The 23,640-nt window shown below is 41.0% G+C and overlaps 1 protein-coding gene across 3 annotated transcripts in view; it reads right to left on the bottom strand.

Moving 5' to 3' along the window:
- Window positions 1-23,640, bottom strand: part of SLC24A4 (solute carrier family 24 member 4) — a 136,735-nt gene that overhangs the window by 31,693 nt on the left and 81,402 nt on the right. For all 3 annotated transcript variants that reach the window (XM_005285433.5, XM_065593517.1, XM_065593515.1), the window contains exons 3-9: window positions 8,387-8,463; window positions 7,183-7,257; window positions 4,497-4,581; window positions 2,938-3,041; window positions 2,094-2,168; window positions 1,146-1,171; window positions 237-290 (exon numbers count right to left, since the gene is read on the bottom strand). In XM_005285433.5, the coding sequence (XP_005285490.2) occupies window positions 237-290; window positions 1,146-1,171; window positions 2,094-2,168; window positions 2,938-3,041; window positions 4,497-4,581; window positions 7,183-7,257; window positions 8,387-8,463 (496 nt within the window). The remainder of the gene's footprint in view (window positions 1-236; window positions 291-1,145; window positions 1,172-2,093; window positions 2,169-2,937; window positions 3,042-4,496; window positions 4,582-7,182; window positions 7,258-8,386; window positions 8,464-23,640) is intronic.

The raw sequence follows: 23,640 nt of genomic DNA, 5'->3' as shown, positions 1-23,640 counted from the left end.
CACCTCTTAGACCTGCTGTGCCCTATTATACAACAAAAAATAAACATCCAAAGATTTGCTGCTATCTGCAGTACATACTCCAAGAGTGTGTTGATCTAGCACAAAAGTGTGGGAGGTAAGACAGGGAAATGAGATTGTCGGAATTCTCCTCAGCTGGAGATCAGAGCATGTTGCAATTCCAGAGAAACAATCGCCAAATTACAATTAAAGAGCACAGAGAGGGGAGAAGAACTTACTTCATGATAAGTATGTAGAAGAAATACATAACGATGAGTATAAGGCTCTCCCACCTCAAAGAGAGAAAAGGAAAGGAAAGGAATTAGTAGGGTCATGTATGCTGCTGTAATCTTATGGTATTTTCAGTAGGAATGTGCCACGGGTAAGCAGTATGAGAAGTGTTCTCTGCTTTTGTGTGCACTGAATTCCTAGTGGTAACATTAGAGGGAGTTTCAAGGGCCCAGAAGAAGCAAAACTCCTTTGGGCTTTGAACAACACACATATTATGTATATTTCACTTCAACATTTTAGAACTGTGCTAGAGCTATGGAAGACAGAGCTGCACCATGCCAGAAGCAGTGACCAGAGCCATTCTGCCAGCAGAGCTTATCATGGACTCTGGAGTGGCTCTTATGCCTTCTTTCAGGAGATGCAGCTTGTTCTCCCACAGATCCAGGGTTGGCTTGTCAGCTGGGGTGGGGAGGGGAGGGGGAGAGGGGAGTGAAGGAGGGGAGGGCCTATGGTATGTGGCACCATTGGAAGTGCTAATACTTCTCTATAGTTTCATCTCAAAGAGCACTGCAACGGGATTTTGGCTGCCCTGGGTGCAGGTGTGTAAGGGGATGAAAGTGCTTCCTGCACCCCATGCTGCACCCTGCGTACTCAGGCAGGAGCAGCTGGGGATGGCTGTTAATGTTTTCTGGTTATTAAATTTTCCTTTAGTTTTCACTATTTATCATACCAAAAAAACCTTAATTAAAGACAGAAAGCGGTATCTCCCCGGGACAAATCCAGTGCTCGCTCACACCCCATTGGCCTCACTGCCAATGCACAGGATGTAAGCACTGAATTTGGCTAAACTGTGATTGTAGGTACTGATCAGTGACATGGAGAATACACTAATTTGAGAAATTAACAACACAACTTACCATTCTATTTGCTCATCATATATGAACTGGAAGAAAAACAAACAAACAAATTGACCATTTCTCCAGTCCCACTAAAAACTGGTCAGCTGCACTGTACAGCAGGCGAAGAATCTTCACAGCGGTGTATTTATTTATTTGCTATACTGTCATTTCCAACCTGAAGCTACTGGAGCTTTCTCCTTCCCACTCTTCCCATCCCAAACCTTCTTCTGTACCTGCTGTCAACACTGCAACACCAACCCTACAGCCAAGATTTGGGCCTTTCTTAGACGCTGCTATTAAAGTCACTCAGCTAAATGGTGCATGAGAGATACACACACATACACTGCATATGATTGAGAGTGAGCAACCATGTGTCTGGAAGACAGGTAGGAGGCTCATAAAACAGTGTGGTCTATTTTCCAAGATCAAAGGCATCAAGTCCTTTCAAAATTTGCTCCAGAACTGCTTCTCCAGCCATGCAGCCACACAGCTGGGCCCTCAGAACAGCAGGTGATCCCAATTTAACTTCATTTTATGCCATCCCTTTGGTTGAATGAGCCATTGCTGTTCTATTTTTATTATGAATAAAATAAATTAAGATGAATCTCCCCCTCCCTGCCACCAAATACTTAAATATAGAAATGTCAGAGTTACTACACTCTTTGGAAAAATATAATGGTCATTTCAGCTGTGCCCAAACTTTACCTACTAAACTCTGCCTGTATTGGCAATTTATCTGTGGGACAAGCCTAACATGTACTAGAAGCTGCAGATAACAGCTACCCTGACTCTTTAATATGGTGTGCAATTTCTAAATCCCAACATGCTCCAAGAGAAGCTACTTGGATCAGAATGGACCTGTAGTTTGTGCGAGGCAGTGCTTAATTTGTAATGAAAGAGGGGCCGGGGCTCAAGCAATTTTTTTTACTTTAATAACTGATGTGGCAAGCCCAGAGGGACACTTACAATGATAAGAAGGATCACAGAAAGCGTGTAGTACACTGAGTCCCTAAACACAGACCACCAGGTGAGACGAACCACCTGAAAAGAAGCACAGTTTTAGCCGACAAACAACAGTGATTTCAAAAGTTTGCAAGTAAAACTAAGAGCTTGATCTTAAAATATTTAGCTGCATGAGTAACTTTACTCATATGAGTAGTCCCTCTAAAGCCAATGGGGATATAATAGGGATACATTAAAATTACATGCCTACATGTTTGCAAGATTAGGCCTAAAATGTATCTATAATTACCACCATTAATAAAAACCTTATAAATGTCTCCCTTAATAAAATGTATTTCTTACTAATGGTATTTTCATTGGTCGTGGTTTTAGGTGAACAAGAAGCAAAGCACAACTTGCTGCAGTTCTGCAAATGAACAATTCCCTTTTAATTTTATTTGGGAGGTATATCAGATTTAATATAAAAATTGTGATATTCATGAATGCCTCCTACGGAGAAGGGTGAGCAAATGCTTTACGGTATAAATAACTCACCACAGGAGTCAGGAAGGATTTTTCCCCTCCCCATTTATACTGATCAATTGACTGAGGATGTAATGGCAAATGGGAAGGAATCACCTTCCTCTGAATATCAGGTACTGGCCACTTTGGAAAGCTGAGACAACCGCTATTTTGCAGTATTACCTATTTGTAAGATGTGTCTGAATTATTTCTAACATGATCACTTCCCTTGTCTTAACAGCACTTTCATGCTCGTTTTCCATTAGCATTCCAATATTTCTCAAACATTTTCCGTGCAAAAGAAAAAACTAAGCAACAGAAAGCCAAAAAAAGGTAACCTACTAACCTGTCCCGCAAATATCCCACAGACGCCAATAATGCAAAGGATGTTGAAAACTGCTGACCCAACAATAGTCCCAACTCCTACATCACCATGAGTGATAAATACACCTGCAGAGAGAGCAATACATTCACAATTAACCCCTATCACTTCATTACTGGCAATGCCTATTTGTTCAAAACGAGTATCAACTGTGAACAACAAAAATCCATGATCATTTAAATGTTTAACCAAAATTAGATTAATGAGTGCACATATCAGCTGCGCCTTCTGAAGTTTTTGGGATAGTTAGCAGCTATTTTGTATGCATATTTTATCAAAAGGAGATGTAAAATACCTCCAGTGACATCAGAACTCTACAATGTAACTGACTTCAAATGTTACAATAAAGCACAGGAACTTTCCCCTGGACAGTTAACATTTAGATTTCTGTCCCTTTAACATCTGCAGGGACGGCACTACCTACAAAGAACTCCTAGCAGCCACCTTGTGTATAGTTTGGGGTGCTACTCTTGATAGGACATATGGTCTAGTGGGTGGAGACTTGCCTGAGACTCAGGAGACACAGGTTCAATTTCTTGCTCCACCATAGACTTCCTGTGTGACATGGGCAAGTCATTTAATCTGTCTGGGCCTCAGTTACTCACCTATAAAATGGGGAAAATAGTATTTGCCTGCCTCACAAGGGTGTTATAAGGCACTCAGATACCAGGGTAACGGGGGCCATATAACTATCTAACATGACAGAGTGCAAAGAAGAAAGCTCCCATGACGATTCTGAAGCTTTGTTTTCAGCTAAAATAATCTTGTTTGAACAAACAGACTTTGATATTATGGATCCTGTGATGCTATCACACCCCCTCTATGTAGGAGAGTGTATCTGTAGATTAGATGCCGTGGAGTAGATAGATGATATGGCCTTATGTGGGCTTTACTATATTTATGTATATTCTCCTTACTGTGGGACAAATTCTGCTCTCACTGATGTCAATAAGGTTTCACAAATGTAACTGAAGGAAAATTTGTTCCAGCGGATGGCATTAAAATCTCAACTTTCACCACCCAGGTATGTTTAGTACCGCTGTATCTGCTCAAATCTTGAAGTGTGGTAGTACAGTATCACTGCTGCAGGTTTTGAGTATTGAATGGTGTCAGCTGCAGAATGGAACCCAGCAGAACATCAGAATCTAAAACCTGTTAACTCAGTTATCTCCTGCTCTAAATATAAGGAAGAATGGTGGCACTTTCATATACCACTGCATGGGAAACCACTCAATAATACAGAGGGGCAGATCTTCAGCTGGTGTCAATTGTCATAGCTCCACTGAAATCTAAGCCAAGGATCTGTTCCTGACTTTTAATGTTTGCAGTGTTGTTGTAGCCATATTGGTCCCGGGATATGAGAGAGACAAGATAAGTGAGATAATATCTTTTATACAAGTTATAAGCTTTCAAGCTATACATAGCTGAAAAAGAGCAGAAGTTGACCCAATAAAAGATATAATCTCACCTACCTTGACATTTTAATGGCAACTGTTGCACATGCTATTGAGCAGATCCCTTACCTATTACAGATGCAAATAACTCTGGGGTCGAGCTTCCTGCAGCCATGAAAGTGGCTCCAGCAACATCTTCACTCAAATGTAATTTCTGAAAGAAAAGTACCTATTAGTTCAGCATTGCTGGTCTTTTTACATAGCACACTTTATAGTTATAGATAGAATCCTTTTATTTTCTTGGTCACAATACCGTGAAAGAATGAACTCCCACTATGATACAGCTCAAAGGTTGAAAAAGCCTATATATGAGATATAGACAACATGCTTTGGGCATATAAAATATTTATCCCCTAACCTAGTGGGACACCAGTTAGATAATATTATCCACTTACATTATAATATTTGAACTAACCAAGCTGATTAGAGAAAGACCACCCAGATGGGGATTCTAGAAGGTGGAACGCTCAGGAATGAACAGTTTTTAGAATGAAGTCATGAGTAATTCAAGAGTTACAGGGGATACCTAGCTTGTAAAATTTGGTAACAGAATTAAGTGAGAGTAAAATATAACCTATGTGAATATGTCTTGCAAATAGTAGGCCTGATTCTGATCTCGCTTATTCTAATGTGAACTCCAACGAGGTACATGAAATTAGAGCAGTGTAGAACTAGAGAGAGGATTGTGTCCCATAGACAGATCTATTTTTAATATACTGCTTCTTGAGCTCTAATCTGTATGCAGTTACCTTAGAGCTTTTGAGCCAGAACCTCAGTTGGTATAAATGCACTTAGCTCCACAATTGGGCTAGGCCTATTCACACCAGGATCTGAGCTGAGGATCTTTCCTTTGCACTATAAAGACAATTATGGGAAAGTTTTTCCTTTTTGAATCTCTAGACTCATCTTTAATATCCCATCCCACTTCCAAGGATAGAAGAGTGCCTAGTGATAAACGAAGCAGGTAAGAGTATTTTTCAGGCACTCTGCAACATTCTGAGCTAGCAGGAAGGGCTTCATAAGGAACGCATGGCATAGAAGCACAACACACAGCTCTCTAAGGGTATGTCTATACTACCCGCTGGATCGGCGGGCAGCGATCGATCCAGCGGGGGTCGATTTATTGCATCTAGTCTAGACGCGATAAATCGACCCCCGAGCGCTCTCCCATCGACTCCTGTACTCCACTGCCGCGAGAGGTGCAGGCAGAGTCAACGGGAAAGCGGCAGCAGTCAACTCACCACAGTGAAGACACCGTGGTGAGTAGGTCTAAGTATGTCGTCTTCAGCTACGCTATTCACGTAGCTGAAGTTGCATAACTTAGATCAATATCCTCTCCCCCCACCCCCCAGTGTAGACCAGGGCTAAGATGATCTATCACCGATAGCATGGCTGATAGAGTTCAGCACGGATGTGCTAACTACTCTGGATTCTTGTTAGCTGTCTAGCATTCTGGAGATACTTAACAAGCAGAATAGATTTTATGAAGGATCGACAGCAGAAGCAGCAACATTATGGTACATCTTAAATATCATGTATCTAAAAGTATGCTATGCTGATAGCACATCTGAAAACAGTAAGTAAAGATCACTGCTGAATACTTTGCAAGTATTTGCTGCTACAATCTATCCTTACATCTGTTCTCCTGTTGATAAGGCTATGTAACTCCTACTGATGTTTGTGGGCGTTCTGTACATGTGTCCAGAGGAGAGGAAAAAAGATGCCTTATTAGCTAGAACAGCTGGTCAAAACATTTCTGTTAATATGAAATTATGTCAATCCCCACTCTCCAAATAAGGTTTTCTATTTTACAATCAATTCTATAGTTGGTTGGAAAATTGTCAACAAAATAAATTTTGGATCAAAAGTTTAATTTTCCCCCTATCTTGATCAACTCTAACTAGTATCTGATAAATAAGTTTGTAAAGTGCTGTACATTAATGTTTTAATATAATAGCAGATTATTATTCTCAATTGTGTATATATTATATATTGCACTACATTTTCTAGTTACATTTCACAGATCTGGTTCAAGTGGGCCCTGTACATAAAATAACTGACTTCATTAGTTATAATAACTATATTCTCCCTTTCCAATTATTCATCCTGCATTGCCTTTGGGTGGGATTTTCAAAAGTGCTTAGCACTGACTTAACTATGCTCTTACTGAAATGAATAGTAAAACTCTCACTGACTTCAGATGTGGCAGAGTTAAGCCAATGCTTGGTGCTTTTGAAAAGTCTACCTGATAGTTATTTCTATACATTAACTCTCTTCCACCCCTCCACACCCAATCCCAACAGGCCAGAAAAACAGCACAAGCACATCCCTTCCTCTGACTGATTAGTCTTGCTGGCAGAAAGACACCCATGGCCAGCAAATTAATATAAATATTTCTAGCTCTTCTTTTTCCAAGTGGCTTTTAAAACAAGGATCATAGTAACAAACCCATCTAAACCTTACATCACCCTCTATACTGCCCCACCAATGTGCTTCAGACCTGTGACAGGAGGAAATCATTTGGCTATGCCCATTCAGTCATTAGCATCTTTGCTAAGACAGCTGTCAAGGGTGTCAATTAGCGCAAACTGTAGTGGGTTTGTGATATGGAGCCCTGTCCACCAGGAAATGAATTGAGGCCACCAAACTCATTTCTAACAAACTCCAGACAGCCATTGGATGGTACAAAACATCCAAACCTAAAACCTACAGGAAACAGATTTACAATAGGTGGTTAAATTTCTCTGTCACTTACCTCACAAATTTTCTCTAACGAGGGAACAAAGAAGTCATCGCATACTATAGCCAAGGCATAGAACATATAAAGAGCCTGTGGGAAAAAATAAAGTAAGAAAATGTTACTCAGTCACATCATGTAAAAAAGGGAGAGGAGAATGACAGGATGTTTATTCAAATAATGTAGAAACAAACTAACATGAATATGTGGCTCCATTTCTATCTGCTACAAAAAAACTGTATTGATGAAGTTATGGCATAAAAATATCAATATGTTCTTCTACTTAACAGTATGCTTAGAAAGGGAGGGCTTGGAAAGTTAGCGAATAATGAAAAAGCAGTAATTTGTTGTAATTGGGTGCCATGGTAGAGTAAGGGACATGATAATAACAGACAGTGCTTTGGAGGAAGAGCAGTCATCACTCGTGTTTTCAATTAATTACCTGGGTAGGTAATGAAAGCAAAAGCAACACCAAGATATTCCATGTGCAAAGAACAATCACATCCTGAAAGAAATGGTCCCTGACCTTGGCTCCCATTTGCAAACATCTCAGGGGCTGTGATTGTCTCGTGAGCACATGTTGTCCTCCTGTTGCTCTATGTGAGTTATGTGATGCATATTTTCACAATGGGACCAATCCTGCAGTCCTCACTCAAGCAAATCTCCCATTTACTATTACTTTCCCAGAGCTGGGACTGCAAGACTGAGCCCCGAAGACCTTTAAATGTTTTTGGTTTCTGCAATAAGACATCAAGCCCAGTACCACGTTACCAGATTACATCTGTATTCCTTTAGGCTTTAAGGGCCTTATCCTTGTTTCTTTTGCACAGATGCACAATGGACAGGAGAGGGAACAAGGAGACCCCATATCATCCATTCCTGCACAGAGGGCAACCGGAATCCATACCTGCCCATACAGGGTGAAATCCTAGCTCCATTGAGATCAATGCCAAAACTTCCATTGATTTCAATGGGGTCAAGATTTCACCCCTAACTGAGATGAAGGCATAAACATTGCTAATTTAGGCGTGCATGAACAGTTTTTAAAGTGCTCCAGTCGCCTTCTGCTATTTGAGAATTGGGTTGCAAATGCACTATTAAAAATCTGCTGATTTACAGAGTTCTACTAAGAAAGGGCAATGGGACTGGGTAACTTCTTGCAACTTACTAAATAAATAAAAAAAAGGAAAACCAAAAGGAACCAAGGTAGGACAAAACTTACACCAATAATATGAAACAGCACCGCTCCCTCCTGCCGATCCTTATTTGTAAATACATCTTCAGGAAATTCATTAATTGCTGAAAGAGAAAAACAATTATTTTTAAAAATATGTATAGGTCTACCTGAAAATTTTATAAATGAAAGAAAGCAAAATAAAGATGGATATTTAATACTGGTCCTAAATTAAAGGAGAAGGTGACATCTTCATCAACAACCATATCATTTAGTTTGGTGCATCACAGCCTGCTGAAGTCTCTTCAGTTCACTAGGATAAAGCACGGGGAAGATCGTCTGCTGGTGTCAGTTGTCATTTGCTCCAACAGTTTAAACCAATATTCAATAGCTGCTAGGAGTTTCCTGCTCACAATACCTCCCTTTTACTATTTTCTCTTCTAATTATACTTCTGAAGTAACCAGCAGAGGGGCAAATTCCCCCCCAAAAAAACAATATTCCTGGCTTCATGTATGCCTCACCCCCTAAAAAAACATGTAATGGCTGTAGTCTGCTATCCACATAGATTATGGTGCTATATAAATGTTTGCATGTCACTTTACAGAGATGAAATAAATGTACGGTGCATACCCAAAGAGCTTGCAATCTAAAATTAGACAAAGAAAAGGATGTTAGCTAAAGGAAGGGGTGGGGAAAAAAGGAAGGTGAGGGTTGAAACATAATAGGAGTCAGATAATAGATGAAGAGAACCATATAAGCTTTGACTTTATAAGCAGTGACTGAGGTAGGTCAATAGGAGAGGGGTAGCTCAGACAGAAGTGGGAAGTCAGTGATGGAAAAAAAAGAGCAAAGAAATGTGTTTTCAAGCAGGTTCTGAATGAGAGTGAGGCTGCTTGCAGTAGTTAGATGGAGCATCTTCCATGCCTAGGTAGCAGTGTGAGAAATCTAAGAGCAAGAACACCAAAGAGTGGAGAGAAAGGAAGTAGCTAGGCATCCCAGAGGGCAGAGGGCTGTGGGTGAGATGGAGAGCAACCAAAGATGTGAGGCAGGCGGGGCAGAGCTGTGCAGAGACTTAGGCTTTGTCTACACTACACAGCTTTTAGCAACACAGCTGTGCCACTACAGCCGTGCCACTAAAAGGCGCACAGTGTAGCTGCTGCTTGGCGGCAGGAGAAAGCTCTCCTGCCGACCAAAAAACTTCCACCCCCCACGCACACCAGCACTTTTCGTCAGTAAAATTTTGTCGTTCGGGGGGTGTGTGTGTGTGTTTCTTAACACCCCTGAACGATAGAAAATTTTGCTGACGAAGTTCTGGAGTAGACAAAGCCTTAGGAATGACTTTGAGGATTTTGAACTTTATGTGGAAAGAGAGAGAGTCCATGAAGAGGACTGGAGATGAAATGGTCAGAGCAGAGCATTATTTTAGCCACTGAAAGCTAGATTGATTGGAAAGGTGACATTTTCATGCAGAACTCCCGATTGATTTCAGCAGGGAGTTACACTTGTGGACTGATGGTAGGAGATGGCTCAAAAGTACTTTGAAATATTCATAAATGTACCAAAACCTGATGGACAAATGTCTACTTTGATCACTTTACCCATAGCCAGAGCTTTTCTTAATGGTACTTGCTGAGGCCTGCTTCTTCGAAGTAACAAATGCTTGATATGATGCCTACTTTACAATGTCCTTGCAAACACAACATTTAATGCCAATGCACTCACTGTTCTGGTTTGTGTATATTCTTCAGTTTCCAATATAATTCTGCAAGCAATACGCATACACATGGAGACCAAGATTTTCAAAAGTGACTAGTGATTTTGGGTGCCCAATTTAAGACACCTTAAAGGGGCTTGACTTTAAGAAAGTTTGAGCTCTTGTCCTTTGCAAATCAGGCCTTTTTAAGGTGGCTCAAGATGGGCATTCCAAATCTGAGGCATCCAAAATCAGTCATTTCTGAACATTTTGACCAGGGAAAATAAAGTGCCTTCATATCACTATTTGAAAAGACCGAGTTATTTAACATCTGCTCAAGGATGTATATACATGGCAAACTTTTCTTGCTCTCTGAAAGTAATTTATATAATATATATATTATATAATTGCCTCAGTGCAAAGATGAAACCCTCCCTGCTCTGTTTTCATGCCTACAACCACAATTATTTTTGCATGAGACCATTGGCAGCAGGAGTTGTTTAAAATCAGAATTAATAAATCTTATCTGCCTTACAAAAGGCAAAGCCACTGTTTTGTGAAATCCTGGAAATCCTCTGACCGAAAGCTACCGTAGTCAGTGGTCTATAAAAAATTAAGCATAAAATAAAAGTTCAACCAGATGTCATAGAGCAATGACTGTACTGCGTTTCGTTAGCCTCTTTCATAAGGTCTGCACTTCAAAGCCAGTAAACAGCATTTAATACATAGAATTTGCCCAGGATTAAGATGCAATTTATTTCTTCATCACACATTTAGTCAAGGAAAAAGACAGTACTTTAAAAGATATTTTGTTTAGACATCTATGAATACAATTCCTTATTTCCAATCCTTTGACAAACCATCCAACCTATGTCCCACTTCTGTAACCATTGGGAGAAATTGAGGGAGCGATGGATCGTAAACTTTCTGGTAATCGAGCACATCAGCAGGATACTACCCAATCCCTTGTTGAGTTATGAAATGTCATTCAAGGGACTGAAGAGTGCTTACGTGCATAAATATCATCAGCACACCAGTTTAAGGCCACCAGCTTAAACACCACAGATCAGATTTGCTATTAAGTACACTTTTGTAAAAATCAATAATTTCACCGAATAATTTCACAAAGAGCTGTCAAAACAAAGATAATATACAATTAAATGACCCAGCAGCTAGGAAATCTCGGATCCTCATTTGGATGGATTTGCCTGTTGAACCAGCACAAATTCAAATACCTTTAAAAAATCAAAACAGATGGATAAATAGCCTCTTTTTATATTTTTATTACTATTTCCAGCAAGCAAGGAAGAGGAAAGAGAGAGAATATCATATATATATTGGAACAAAGATTGTCGCATTGTAATATTTTGAGACACTGTATTAAGTAGAACTGGATGAAATTCTCTGAATCATTTTTTCAGTGATAAACACAGATTTGGCAACACCCAAAATATTTCACAGATTCATGTTGGTTTCTATGAATTGTTTCAGTCCAAAAAATTAAAATAAATTCTGTAAAATCATTTTGTTTTGACATTTTTCAAAACGGTACACTTTTCATTTAAAAAATTTCCCTTTGCTTTTTAAAAAAAACAACAATAAAAATGTTTTAAATGGTCAGAAACAAAACAAAAACATTTAATTTGACCTGAAATTATTTTTTTTTCTTGAGTCTGAGTCACTGAAATTTTTGGAAAAAAAAATCCACTTTTGGATTTATCCAAAACTAATTTTTTCTCACAATTTTTTGGAAATGTCTGCAACCAAAAAATCCATTATTTGCACAACTTTACTATTAAACTGGAGTGAAAGTGACATTCTTAATCTCCTGCTGGGAGACAGTGTAGGATAATCTATAAACTACTATTAGTCAGTGTTACATAATCTGCAGTGGCTTTCGACAACTTTGTAAGAGGCCAAAACAGCCTTTTATATATGGAAGTGCTAGAGCAGAATAGGTTTCTCATATTACTTAGTACTTGCTTTAGCACTGTTGTAATATTTGGGCCTACAAGTTTACCCTAATTGTGAGCTCAACAGTGAGATGTGAATGAAAGATCATAAAATATCACATTAACCTATAATGTAAATGTTGATGGGGAAAGGTGAAAAGGGGAGGCAGAAAGATTGGGTTAATCCAAACAAAAAGGCCTACTGATATAGCTCAATGACTGCGTAAAGATCATGTCTGGTAACAAGAGAAGTGTGGAACCGGAAATCAATAGACTGAAATTGGTGTATCAGAAATTAGGCCTACTTGGTGGACAAAATAATGAGCAGATGCGCCATTCCATCCATCACTTCCTTTTGGGATCCTTAAAAGAAAAGCTTCTGGTAAGAGAATCATGTTGTCTGACCAACAACTGCCAGATGGGAGACAGGTGGACTGAAAGGAGCAAACTTCACCATCATGGCTGCCAACCCCACTGTCTTCTGAGACTCAGGGATCACTATGACACTGTTGGGCCTTTGTTTTGCTGATCCTGAGAAATATCCTGCCCGAACTAGGCCAGAGAGAAGAACACGGATGACATCTCCTCCTCCAATGGCTCTGGCTAAATCCCAAACATCACCTGGAACGCGAGACTTCCCCCCCACCTCATATACACACTTCCCTCCAATCCTCTATATGTCCTCTTCCTTCCCCACTGTATTTCTTCTCTTTTCTATCCTTTCCTACTTTCCTTTTGCCTTCTGTATTAAGAATCTAGTTTAGCTGACTGAGACTGTATTTTGCAATACTGATATAAGCCTGTGACCAGAGAGACAGCTAAAAACAATGCTTTATACATAAGGTTGCCAACTCTTCAGGATTGACCTGGAGTCTCCAGGAATTAAAAATTAATCTTTAATTAAAGATTATATCATGTGATAAAATCTCCAGGAATACATCCAACCAAAATTGGCAACTCTACCTATACAGTCTAATGCTGGTATAAATATGCCAGATATCTGAGTGGCTGATAAGACCATGTGCTGTGATTCTGTATTTTCAGCAGTGAGGTTGCATGTAAGAATCAACACCAGAAACATAAGCTGCAGTTTCTATCTTTGTGTTCTTTTCTTTTCGTGCGTGTTTGTCTTGTTTTGTCATTTAGGAAACAGGATCAGACTTTATCAACAGCTCCAGCCTAACTCAACTAACTTCCCTCCCCCCCAAAGGACAGTTACTATCATCTTTGACACCATCTAGGAGCCTGTCAGACAAGAGGTTTTCCTTCTAAAGACTCTCTGAGGCCAAAGGGAAAGGGAATAAGGGATACTGTTACAATGGAAAGCCTTACTTCATATTTTACATTTCAAATGTTTTAACTGTTTTTCCTTCTTTGTCTGTATCTTTATTAAAGAGTTAAAAAATTAATTGTGTGCTTCCCATGGAACTAAACAGGCTGAGGTCTCTGTACTTGGAATTCCAAACCTTGTTTAAAAACTACTAATGTTATACAGTAACAGGGTCATGTTAACGCCTTTGACTCTCTGGGACCATGTATTCTATCAAAATTAATACAACAACACACATCACTCCAGCAATATATCAATATATCTTGCCAATTCAATGTGATTTAACATCATTCCCTCATGTGGCAGCAGTGGGCAGTACTTCTGGGATAATATTACAGCACCAGCAAATATGAGAGTTTCTACTCTGCTACAGTAATTGCCAAAAGCAGAATTTTCCAGAACTATTCCCTCAGGTATGAAAAAAAAAAAAGGCAGCTCCCAGTGAACATGGGTTTAGATGCATATCTGCTCATTAACAACGAATTAAAAGCGACCATGTTCACAAAGAATAAATACTGAAGGAAGGATCCTTCCATCTTCTGGGGATGGGAACTGTAGGTGTCTCTCCACTATTTTCAGCTGAGATGGGAGGGGAAGATTAAATGGAAAGCAAGGTGTACAGTATGACTAATTCTGCCAAAAAGGAACACCCACCAATTGCTCTGAAGACAGTTGGAAGTACATAAATATTCTCCCTAACAGGACAGTTCCAGGCAAACTACTACAGATCATCCTGTTGTTACCTTGTTCTCCCAACCCACCTCACCCCAGCTGTCCATTATCTCCACCTTTTGAGTCCTGACAAACTAGGTTATAAATTCTCATGGACAAGAGCACTGTCTCTTATTTGCCTGTTCAGAGAGTAGCAGAATGGGCCTGGACTCTTATCTAGGTTTCCTTGGCACTACTGTCATACCAATTAATAACTGACAAGAATAATAGTTACTACAGGGCTGTTATGTGAACAGAGGGCAGGGGAAGTGGCTGACAATTTCATGAATGGCAGGGGAGGTGCCTACGACACTACCTTTTTCTGTACAATTTATGAAGGAGCTTGAAAACTCTCTATACTGAGCCATGAACATGGAACACAAAGAAAGAGAGTTAATCACCTTTAAAAGAACAAACCTGGAGGGCTGATTCTGCTGAGCTACCAAACTACTTATAATACAAGCACCAAAATGCAAATGGAAGTGTGTAAATAACAAGTCTCAAAACAGAGTTTAAAAGGAGTTACAGAAGTTAATCCCCGTGCCTCACTTTGATTGTTTACCCTGGTTTTTAAGTGAGGATTTACAGAGCAGAAGCCAGGGGGAGCCCGTGCACAATACTGACACCTGCCTATATTTAGGCTGGTTACCAGATTATTCCAGTAGGCACTGCTGAGTAGCATGAGAGCATTGTTCCCATATGCCCTGTCTATACTGTTGGAGGCAGCCTGCCAATGAACTAAGTTTCAAAATCTCATAAGCCTGATAGAAAATCTCAGCAGCCACGTGGATCAGCTGTTTTATAACCTGCCTTGGCATGTGATTTCTTCACTTTATCACCAGTTGATTCACTCACAGAAGCAAGAGACATACCAACTCTTAATAGGCTGCTGAACATAAAAGATATTCTACATTTTCCTGTCACAGTTATTTACAATGGTAGCGGCATTCTGCTGCAGGGAGAAAAGAACTGCAAATAAAAAGAAAAAAGATGCATATGAAGGGCTCTTGGAGTAAGAGCCATGCTGGAAGGGGCTTGTGCAGATGCATTCATGACCCCCTTCCCTGCCCACCCCCAGCCACCTTGGCATGTGCAACATCTCTGGCTACGCTAACCTGTTCTCTCCCCAGTCGCCCAGGGAGGACATAGCACTGGCATTCTGGATGCACCTAGTGCAGGTGCACAAGGGAGTAAGGCAGAAGGCCTAGATTAGCTACCTACGCCTTCCCTCTCCTCCACCCACTCCCATGAATATGCTCAGAAGCAGTCAAAATCCAGCCCAAAGTATTACATTTAACACATTCCATTTGTTCAAGCAATGAGGGCAAATCCAGGTGATACTCTCCAAATACTGACTGTATTTCTAAATGTGGGCGCAGCCTTTTCTCTCATCACAGAGAGGTTGGGCCAAATTTTAAAGGCCTTGTGTTTATGCATGTGCCCCCCCAATTACAGGGAGCAAAACCCCCATTTGCATGCAGAAACGAGCATTTGCATGTACAGAAGTAGAGGAAGCTGGCAAGGGTAGCAGGGTCACCCCAACACTGAAGCACTGCTCTGCTGTGGCTCTCCAGGGATGTGTGGGATTGGGGCAGGGCTGCAGTTTGAGTTTGCTGGGGAAGCAGGTGGGGGAGTGGGCAGTGGCAGATTAGCTACTGGGCCAACAGGGCCCATGCCCAGAGGCCCTGGCCAATTGGGTGGTCCCCAGAAAAATGGGTGCCCCTGCCTGCTCTGCCTGCCCAGCGCTCCTGATGGGGAGCAGGGTCAGGACGCTGAGGGGACTGCAGGCCATGCTCCCCAGCAGGAGCACCGGGGGGGACTGCAGGCGGAAGGGGTGGGGAGGGACCCTCCCATTTGCTGTGGACCAGGAACCCATAAATCCCTAATCTGCCTCTGGGAGCCGGGGCTGGCTCTTCTGACAGAACGATGAGGGGTAAACTCTGTGTTGGGAACATTGCAAAATTGTTTCCTTCAGCTCTCTCCCATGCAGTTTTACCCCAGGAACAATGATCCATCCTGTGCTTTGTAGCATTCTTTTGCACATAACACACTGTCAAACCAACACGAAATCCTTGTTTGGGGATGGAATTAAAAAAATTAAATGTTATTGAATTAATTAGCATTATTATTTGTAGACCAGGAGCACCCAGGGGCCCAAACAAATTCAGGGTCTCATTCTATTAAGCATTGTACACATGTATAGTAAAAGACACTACCTGCCCCAAAGAGCTGACAATCTAGAAGGCAAGATACAAGAGCTGGGAGAAAGAAACAAATGGAGGAAGGAAAGAACACTGAGTAGGTCTCTTTATGGGTGCTCGTATCTCAGCAAAAAACAATCAGCACCAAAGCCCCACGCATCAGAGAATAGATTCATTTTATAATAGCTATAAAATAAAATAATAACTTGTTTTTCCGAATCATAAAGAAACTTTAAAAATGAATCCACAGCTTTCTGAAGACACACACAAAAAAGGACATATGGGATGAGCCAGGATGACATCCATCCCAGGCAAGATAATGGAGCAGCTGATACAGAACTTAAAGGATGGTAATATAATTAATGCCAGTCAATACAATTTTATGGAAAATATATCCTGTCAAACTAACTTGATATCTTTTTTTGATGAGATTACAAAGTTGGTTGATAAAGGTAATTTTGTTGATTTTGTTGATGTAATAGACTTCTGTAAGGGCTTTGACTTGGTACTGCATGACATTTTGATTAAAAAACTAGAACAAAATAAAATTAACAGGACACATATTAAAGGGATTAAAAATTGGATAACTGACAGGTCTCAAAATCTAATTTTAAATGGGCAATCATCAAGCTGGTGTGTTTCTAGTGAGGGACCAGTTCTTGGCCCTATGCTATTTAACATTTTTATCAATGAAAACACAATCATCACTGATAAAGTTTGCAGATGATACAAAAGTTGGGGGAGTGGTAAATAATGGAGAGAACAGATCACTGAGACAGAGCTGTCTGGAATATTTGGTAAACTGGGTGGAAACAAACAATACAGCTAAATGTAAATGTACACATCTAGAAACAAAGAATGCAGGCCATGCTTACAGGAGGGGGAAGCTGTGATTCTGAAAAAGAATTGGGGGTTGTGGTGGGCAGTCAGCTGAACATAATCTCTCAGTGCAATGATGTGGCCAAAAGAGCTAATATTATCCTGGAATGCATAACTCAGGCAGGAGTAGAGAGGATATTTTACCTCTATTTAGCACTGATGTAGCCACTGCTGGAATACTGTGTCCAGTTCTGGGGTCCACAGTTCAAGAAGGATGTTGATAAACTGAAGAGGGTTCAGAGAAGAACCACAAGAATGACTAAAGGATTAGGAAACATGCCTCATAGTGATAAATAGATTGAGTTTCTTGAGTGTATCATAAAAAAAGAGAAGGTTAAGGGGTGACGATCAAAGTTTTTAAGTACACGTGGAACAAATATTTGATAGTGGGCTCTTTAATCTAGCAGATAAATGTATAACATGATCCGATGGCTGGAAGTTGAAGCTAGATAAATCCAAACTGGATATAAGCCACAAGTTTTAATAGTGAGGGTAATTAACCATTGAACAATTTACCAGGGGTCATGTTGGATTCTCCAACACTAGCAATTTCTCGATCAAGATTGGATGTTTTTCTAAAAGATCTACCCTGGGAATTATTTGGGGAAGTTCCATGACCTGTGTTACTCAGGAGGTCAGACTAGATGATCACAGAGGTCCCTTGTGGCCTTGGGATCTATGAAAACGAATGTCCTGACCACTTTGCTCATTGATGTTCCTAAGGCATTTTTTAGTTTCTCTGTTCTAATCAAATTACAATTGAGTAATGACATTCTATGTACCTGAATTCCCCCTGGGGGTTTAGTTTGTTATGGTGGGCTGGATTTAGCATGGTTTGTTTCTGTTTCTGCTGGCAGAAAACCCTGGCACACAGTCCCAGGTGTGAAATATCCATCAGGGGAAACGGCTACAGTGGCAAAAGGCGGTCATTGCTTCCCCTCTATTGAAAATGTCTCACTGTTTTAATCTGTTACCTAATGTTGGGTACAGCAACCCTAGATGCAGTTTTTATATCAGCTCAGGCGTTTAAATGGTAAGGGTTTCAGAAATCAGGGTGAAGAGCTTGATATAGACAGACACTACAGCTGGTAGGAATAGAAGCAGCCTGAGCAGGGACTGCTGCACTAGGGGCGAGAGGGTAAAATAGGGCCCAGATGGGACCATACCTCTCCATCTCCCCCCTGAATCCAGAACTGTGCAGGGGAGATTGCCCCAACTCAAGGGGCATTAGGATCCAGGTAGTGCCTCTCCTCCTTCCCCTCACGTGGCCATGGGGGAAATTGAAGAGAGGAGCCAGCCAGAGACTGCAGCGGGTAGGAACAGGAGTAGCCAAAGCAGGGAGGGACCTCTCTCACCTTTACTCCGGTCAAAACTGTTAAATGTTCTCTGACCTCCTCTGCCCTGTGCTGACTGGCTCTTTGGTCCCCATTCCTGCTCAGAGTCTCTTACCTCAGCTTCACTCCACTCCTGCTCCTCTCACTGTCTTCTCCCCTGCCCTGTCCCCCTCTCTTCCCTTCCCTTCCCATTTTACCAATCCCTGGCTAAGTAAATCCATCACTCCCAAAATATTGTGCAACTCACATGATGTTTGCCACTGTCACATTGCTCATTCTGCATGCATTCTACACCTTTTCCCAGCCTGTGTCTGTCTTGTATATTTAGACTGGAAGCTCTACAGGGCTGGGACCATCTGGTACTCTGTACGGCGCCTACCCCATTCTTGGTTGGTACTACCGTAATAAACATGATTAGTAATAACAACAGATAACGTTTGTAAAGTTTGAGATGAAAGGCACAACATAAACATGAGCTATCATTACCTGACCCTCACATTTTCAGGTTTGCAATAGCAATAAAATTGCTTACGAAACAAAAGCAGTTATTTTGACTAAAAAATGCTGACTGGATTTATTTGAATTTCAATGCAAACTATGGAAATGGAACAAATGTGAACATCACACCAGCATACCGTGCCATTCCCAACATTCTGTCCCAGTTTCTACTTCGTTCTTTATCATAGAAAATTCATGTTGATTTTTATTGTTTTCCGCTGAACCTCAGTGTTTGGCTGACTACAAACAGGAATAATAATTATTTAAATCAATGGATTATCCTCTAAGTAAACAGTCTACAGGTCTTTGACTTTTTAGTGGTCCATCCCTAAACAGATTCAATACATTCTTATGTGTCTGTCTAAAAACACAAAAATGCTATACAGTACATTAATACTACACTTTTCTTCCAAATTGTCAGAAAACCCTAAATTCATGAATGCTGTTACATGGGTGGGCTCGGCAGAATTCAATTTTTATTTTTTTCTAATTTCAACTACATCGATTTTTATTTTTAAAGATTTTTTATTATTACAGTGGCTGGAAATGAAAGGAGGGGTAGGATTGGGGTTAGGATTAGGGCTGCACTGACCAAGGGGCCGCAGGGGGCTCCCTGAACATGGTGCTGGGAAGGCAGCAGTCCTGGCCCATTGCAGCAGAGATTCCCAGCCAGTACTTCAAGGAGGAGAATGAACCACTAGCCACAGAGTGCTGCTGAACAGTTCCTGCTCAGGGATGACTCCTGCACTCCTGGCTGGTGAGTGAGTCAGTGGGGCCATGATAGTGAAGATGTGGGGCTGGTGACACTGGATCCCTGCCAGTAGGGTTGTCAGGTGTCCTTGCTAACCGGGCTGTTAGAAGTCCGGTTGGCGGCACAGCGGGGCTAAGGCAAGTTCCCTGCCTGCTGTGGCGCCGCGCAGCACCCGGAAGCAGCGGCATGTCCTCCCTCCGGCTCCTAGGTTTAGGGGCAGCCAGCGGGATGGAGTAAGTGGGGGGTGGGGCCTCAGAGAAGGGGCAGGGCAGGGGGGTCATCCTCCTTGCAGTCCTGGCTGGGGTCGATGCTCTGCCCTGATAGGACTGCAGCCTTCCCGACACCTGCAGGGATCAGGTTTCTCTGGCCCTGCAGCAGCATAGGGAGCCCTCTGTAGCCTTGCGGTCATGGGACTGAGGGAGTGGGGCCATGACAGTGGAGCTGCAGAGGGCTCCCCTTCACTGCTGCAGGGCTGGAGACACCCAGACTTTGCAGGCAGAAGGGGGCAAAGCTGCACTCCCACCCACTGTTACGGATTGACATTTTTTTCATCAATTTCATTTCATGCTGATATAGACGTTTACCAACAGATAAAGTATCAGAGGGGTAGCCGTGTTAGTCTGGATCTGTAAAAAGCGACAAAGAGTCCTGTGGCACCTTATAGACTAACAGACATATTGGAGTATAAGCTTTCATCGGTGAATACCCACTTCGTCAGACTCTTTGTCGCTTTTTACCAACAGATAGTCATTGAAATCACATCCTGCCAAACCTATCCATGCACCACAAATTCAATAATGACAACTAAATGTTTCAAGGGGAGAGAGGGATGTCCCTACCCGAGGAAAACATTGTTCTTCATGGGCACTTGATACCCAGGAAAGCTGGTATCTTAACATGAAAATAATAACTCTACTTTTAATCCCAGATGTCAGCTGAAAAAAATGACAGTTCCCAAGCTTTGAACTCCTGTTCCCATTAGACAGCTGTTTTTCAGTTTTGTATCAAAATCACATGTGGACAGTCCCCAAAATGATCATTTCTGCCTCTGATGCATGTTAATATACACACATTGGTGAAGAGCAATTAGGGACCAGCAGTTCAAAGACACATATCTGTTTGCATGAAATAACTCTGGAAGGAAACCCTGCTATGTGTAACTCTGTAGTAAGAATAGTTAGCCTGACTGCCCAGCCTGGGCAATGACAACACATAACAATGAAGTCTAGCATGAAACACCACTGAACCTTTTGTACGTAATCAATTTAATGTTGTGCAAAGCCAAAGATGAAACTTTCTATCCAAAGCTGAGTACCATATGGCAGGAGGCACAGTAAGCTTCCCATTCCCCAGCACAATCTGTAGAAATTACTAGCAAATTTAATCTCTGCAGTATATTAATTCAATTTGCATTATCTGTGCCATGGCAAGTAGCAGTTTATGAAGCAAATGACTGCCTCAATTCTTAACTATTAAATACATTTAATACGTGTACTGTAAGATAAAAAAGGATGGTGTATTATTGAAATAGCCTTAAAAAGCTCTCTTTCCATCAGAATGAAATTACGGATATTTCTATAAAAGACAGGATTAGCTACAGGGAAAAGTTACACTAATGCCTTATTAAAATATAAATTTACATTTAATTTCTTTTTTAAGAAAACTATTTGCACTCATTAAAGCAGAGTCAGAAAATCAAATAAAAATATAGTAACAATTATCTGCTGAAATATGGAAATTTGAAGCATATGATACATTCACCTCCTGAAGCAGCAATGCACTGTATCAGCATATCAGAGAACAGCATTTCGTGTGCATTGGTCCATCTGTTAATGTTTTTAAACTCCTCAAGCTTATAAAAGGACTCATAAGTTTGGGGCCATTGACTTTTTCTCCCTGGTTCCCATTTGCTTTCTTCTTTAGAAAAATGTCTTTAAAGAGCTGGAGATTTTCTATCACCAGACTGGTTTTCTTTCCTTTGTGAGAGCACCAGGATATCTCACAGATTAGTATTAAGGATAGCTTGTGTCTGATTGCTCCACACAGCAGCATGTCAATGTTATTATTGCAAGATAGCAGCAGTTAGGTAACAAAACCATGGTAACCTGACTAGAAGAGAAGAGGTGATCTGCAGTTTCAATCTCACCATGAAACTGCTAGATCAACTCAAGTCAACTGTTCTAAATCAGCAACAGACAGAGGTCAAACAGTCTGTGCTTAGTTTTGGTGCTTTCTGTACGTGTTCTATCTTCTGCTTTATTGTACAAGGTTAACCAAGAAAAATCAGTTTGATTCCAGTGCATGCTGTTAGCATCCAAAATGTACTGCCATTTGACAGCTATTCAGTTGCCTATATGAATGAACTGGTGGTTTCAGTGGCCTCTGGGAAATAAGATGGGGTCTCTTAGTCCAATGATAACTGGTTGAGTGGCTACTGTATTTCATTTCAATAAAGAATAGATGGCTACATATCTGGCAATATTTTCATTTGGAAGAAATCTATTGAGAAAGAGCAAGAAAGGAAAAAGGCTGAACTTGCCCTCAATGATATTATCAGGTGGGCAAGGGTTGCAGAAACAGGACCCATGTCTACAGAGAGAAATATTCAGTAAAGTAGTGGATGATCATGCTGACACACATTGTGAGAAGGTCAGAGGATCCAAAATTCCACATGTAATTCCTCATGCTTTTCATAGGCAGACTTTTCAGCCAGAACCAGTTTGAAGAGATAAATGTTGACAAACAACCACTTGCTTTCCCTTAATTTTCTGTCTCACCATCTCAAGTTCAATGTTTTTTGTTCATAGGCAGTTTTAAAATTCCCTCTCAAAACCAAATTATAACAATTATTTGTGTTTGTGTTTGTTGTACAGCTTCTCCATTCACAAGTTCATCCAGCTCACCCATATCAAACAAAGCCAACAATCCACTGCCAAGACAATTAACATGATGTCAAAAACTCTGCATTATGACTTCACTGAAAATCTAAATAAGAGGAACTGGGAGAGACACAGGTCTGGTTTTAACACCAATGAGACTTGATAAATTAACAAAGAGCACTGTCAAACTTATTGAACATGTGAAGAAGCAAAGGAACACAGTTTTAAGACATACTGGGCTAGAGCAGGGGTTCTCAAACTGGGGGTCGGGACCCCTCAGGGGGTCACGAGGTCATTAAATGGGGGATCGCGAACTGTCAACCTGCACCCTAAAAACCCAGTTTTTCCTCCAGCATTTATAATGGTGTTAAATATATTTTAAAAGTGTGTTTAATTTATTGGGGGGGGGTCGCACTCACAGGCTTGCAATGTGAAAGGAGTTGCCAGTAATAAAGTTTGAGACCCACTGGGCTAGAGTCTTTCCTGTTTCAGAACTCTGGTGAAGGAGAGTGGGGGATGTCAGGAAGGTGGTTACAACTCTGTTTCTGTGAGCTTGTGTGCCCTGGGGCTGCTCTAGCTTATGTCAGTGGTGTATCATCCCTATTGGACCATTTGCAACCCGACAATTAGCAGAGCAGAACAAGACCCCTTCCCTCCAACATACTTCCTATACGGGTGGTGGGGGAGCAATCATGGGAGCTGGCATGGGTGGTTTTATGCCAGCTGAGAGCTCCCAACACAGGAAATTCAGAGCTGGCTAGTTATGGCCAAAATCTGTCTCTTTTGTGCTGTTTGAGCGTCACAATGAAGTTGCATCAAATACAAGAATCTGGCCCACAGGTTGAAAGTTGCCTTCCATTTTAAACATTTGAGGACTTCCATTTGGAAGAGGACATTCATGTAGGTGGTATCACATGAGAGGATCAGAGTGTATTCTTCAATGATAAAGAGCAAAAGATTTCTACTAGCAGTAGTCCTTTCCAGATATATGGTCATCTTTATTACTGGAAATAACTTGATTATAGCTAAAATAATCCTTTTCTGTGACAAATACCACTAATGCTGTTTAAAGT

Source organism: Chrysemys picta, chromosome 4, assembly GCF_011386835.1.
Source record: "Chrysemys picta bellii isolate R12L10 chromosome 4, ASM1138683v2, whole genome shotgun sequence".
Classification (NCBI taxonomy): Eukaryota; Metazoa; Chordata; order Testudines; family Emydidae; genus Chrysemys; species Chrysemys picta.
This window is presented reverse-complemented; position numbering and strand designations above follow the sequence as displayed.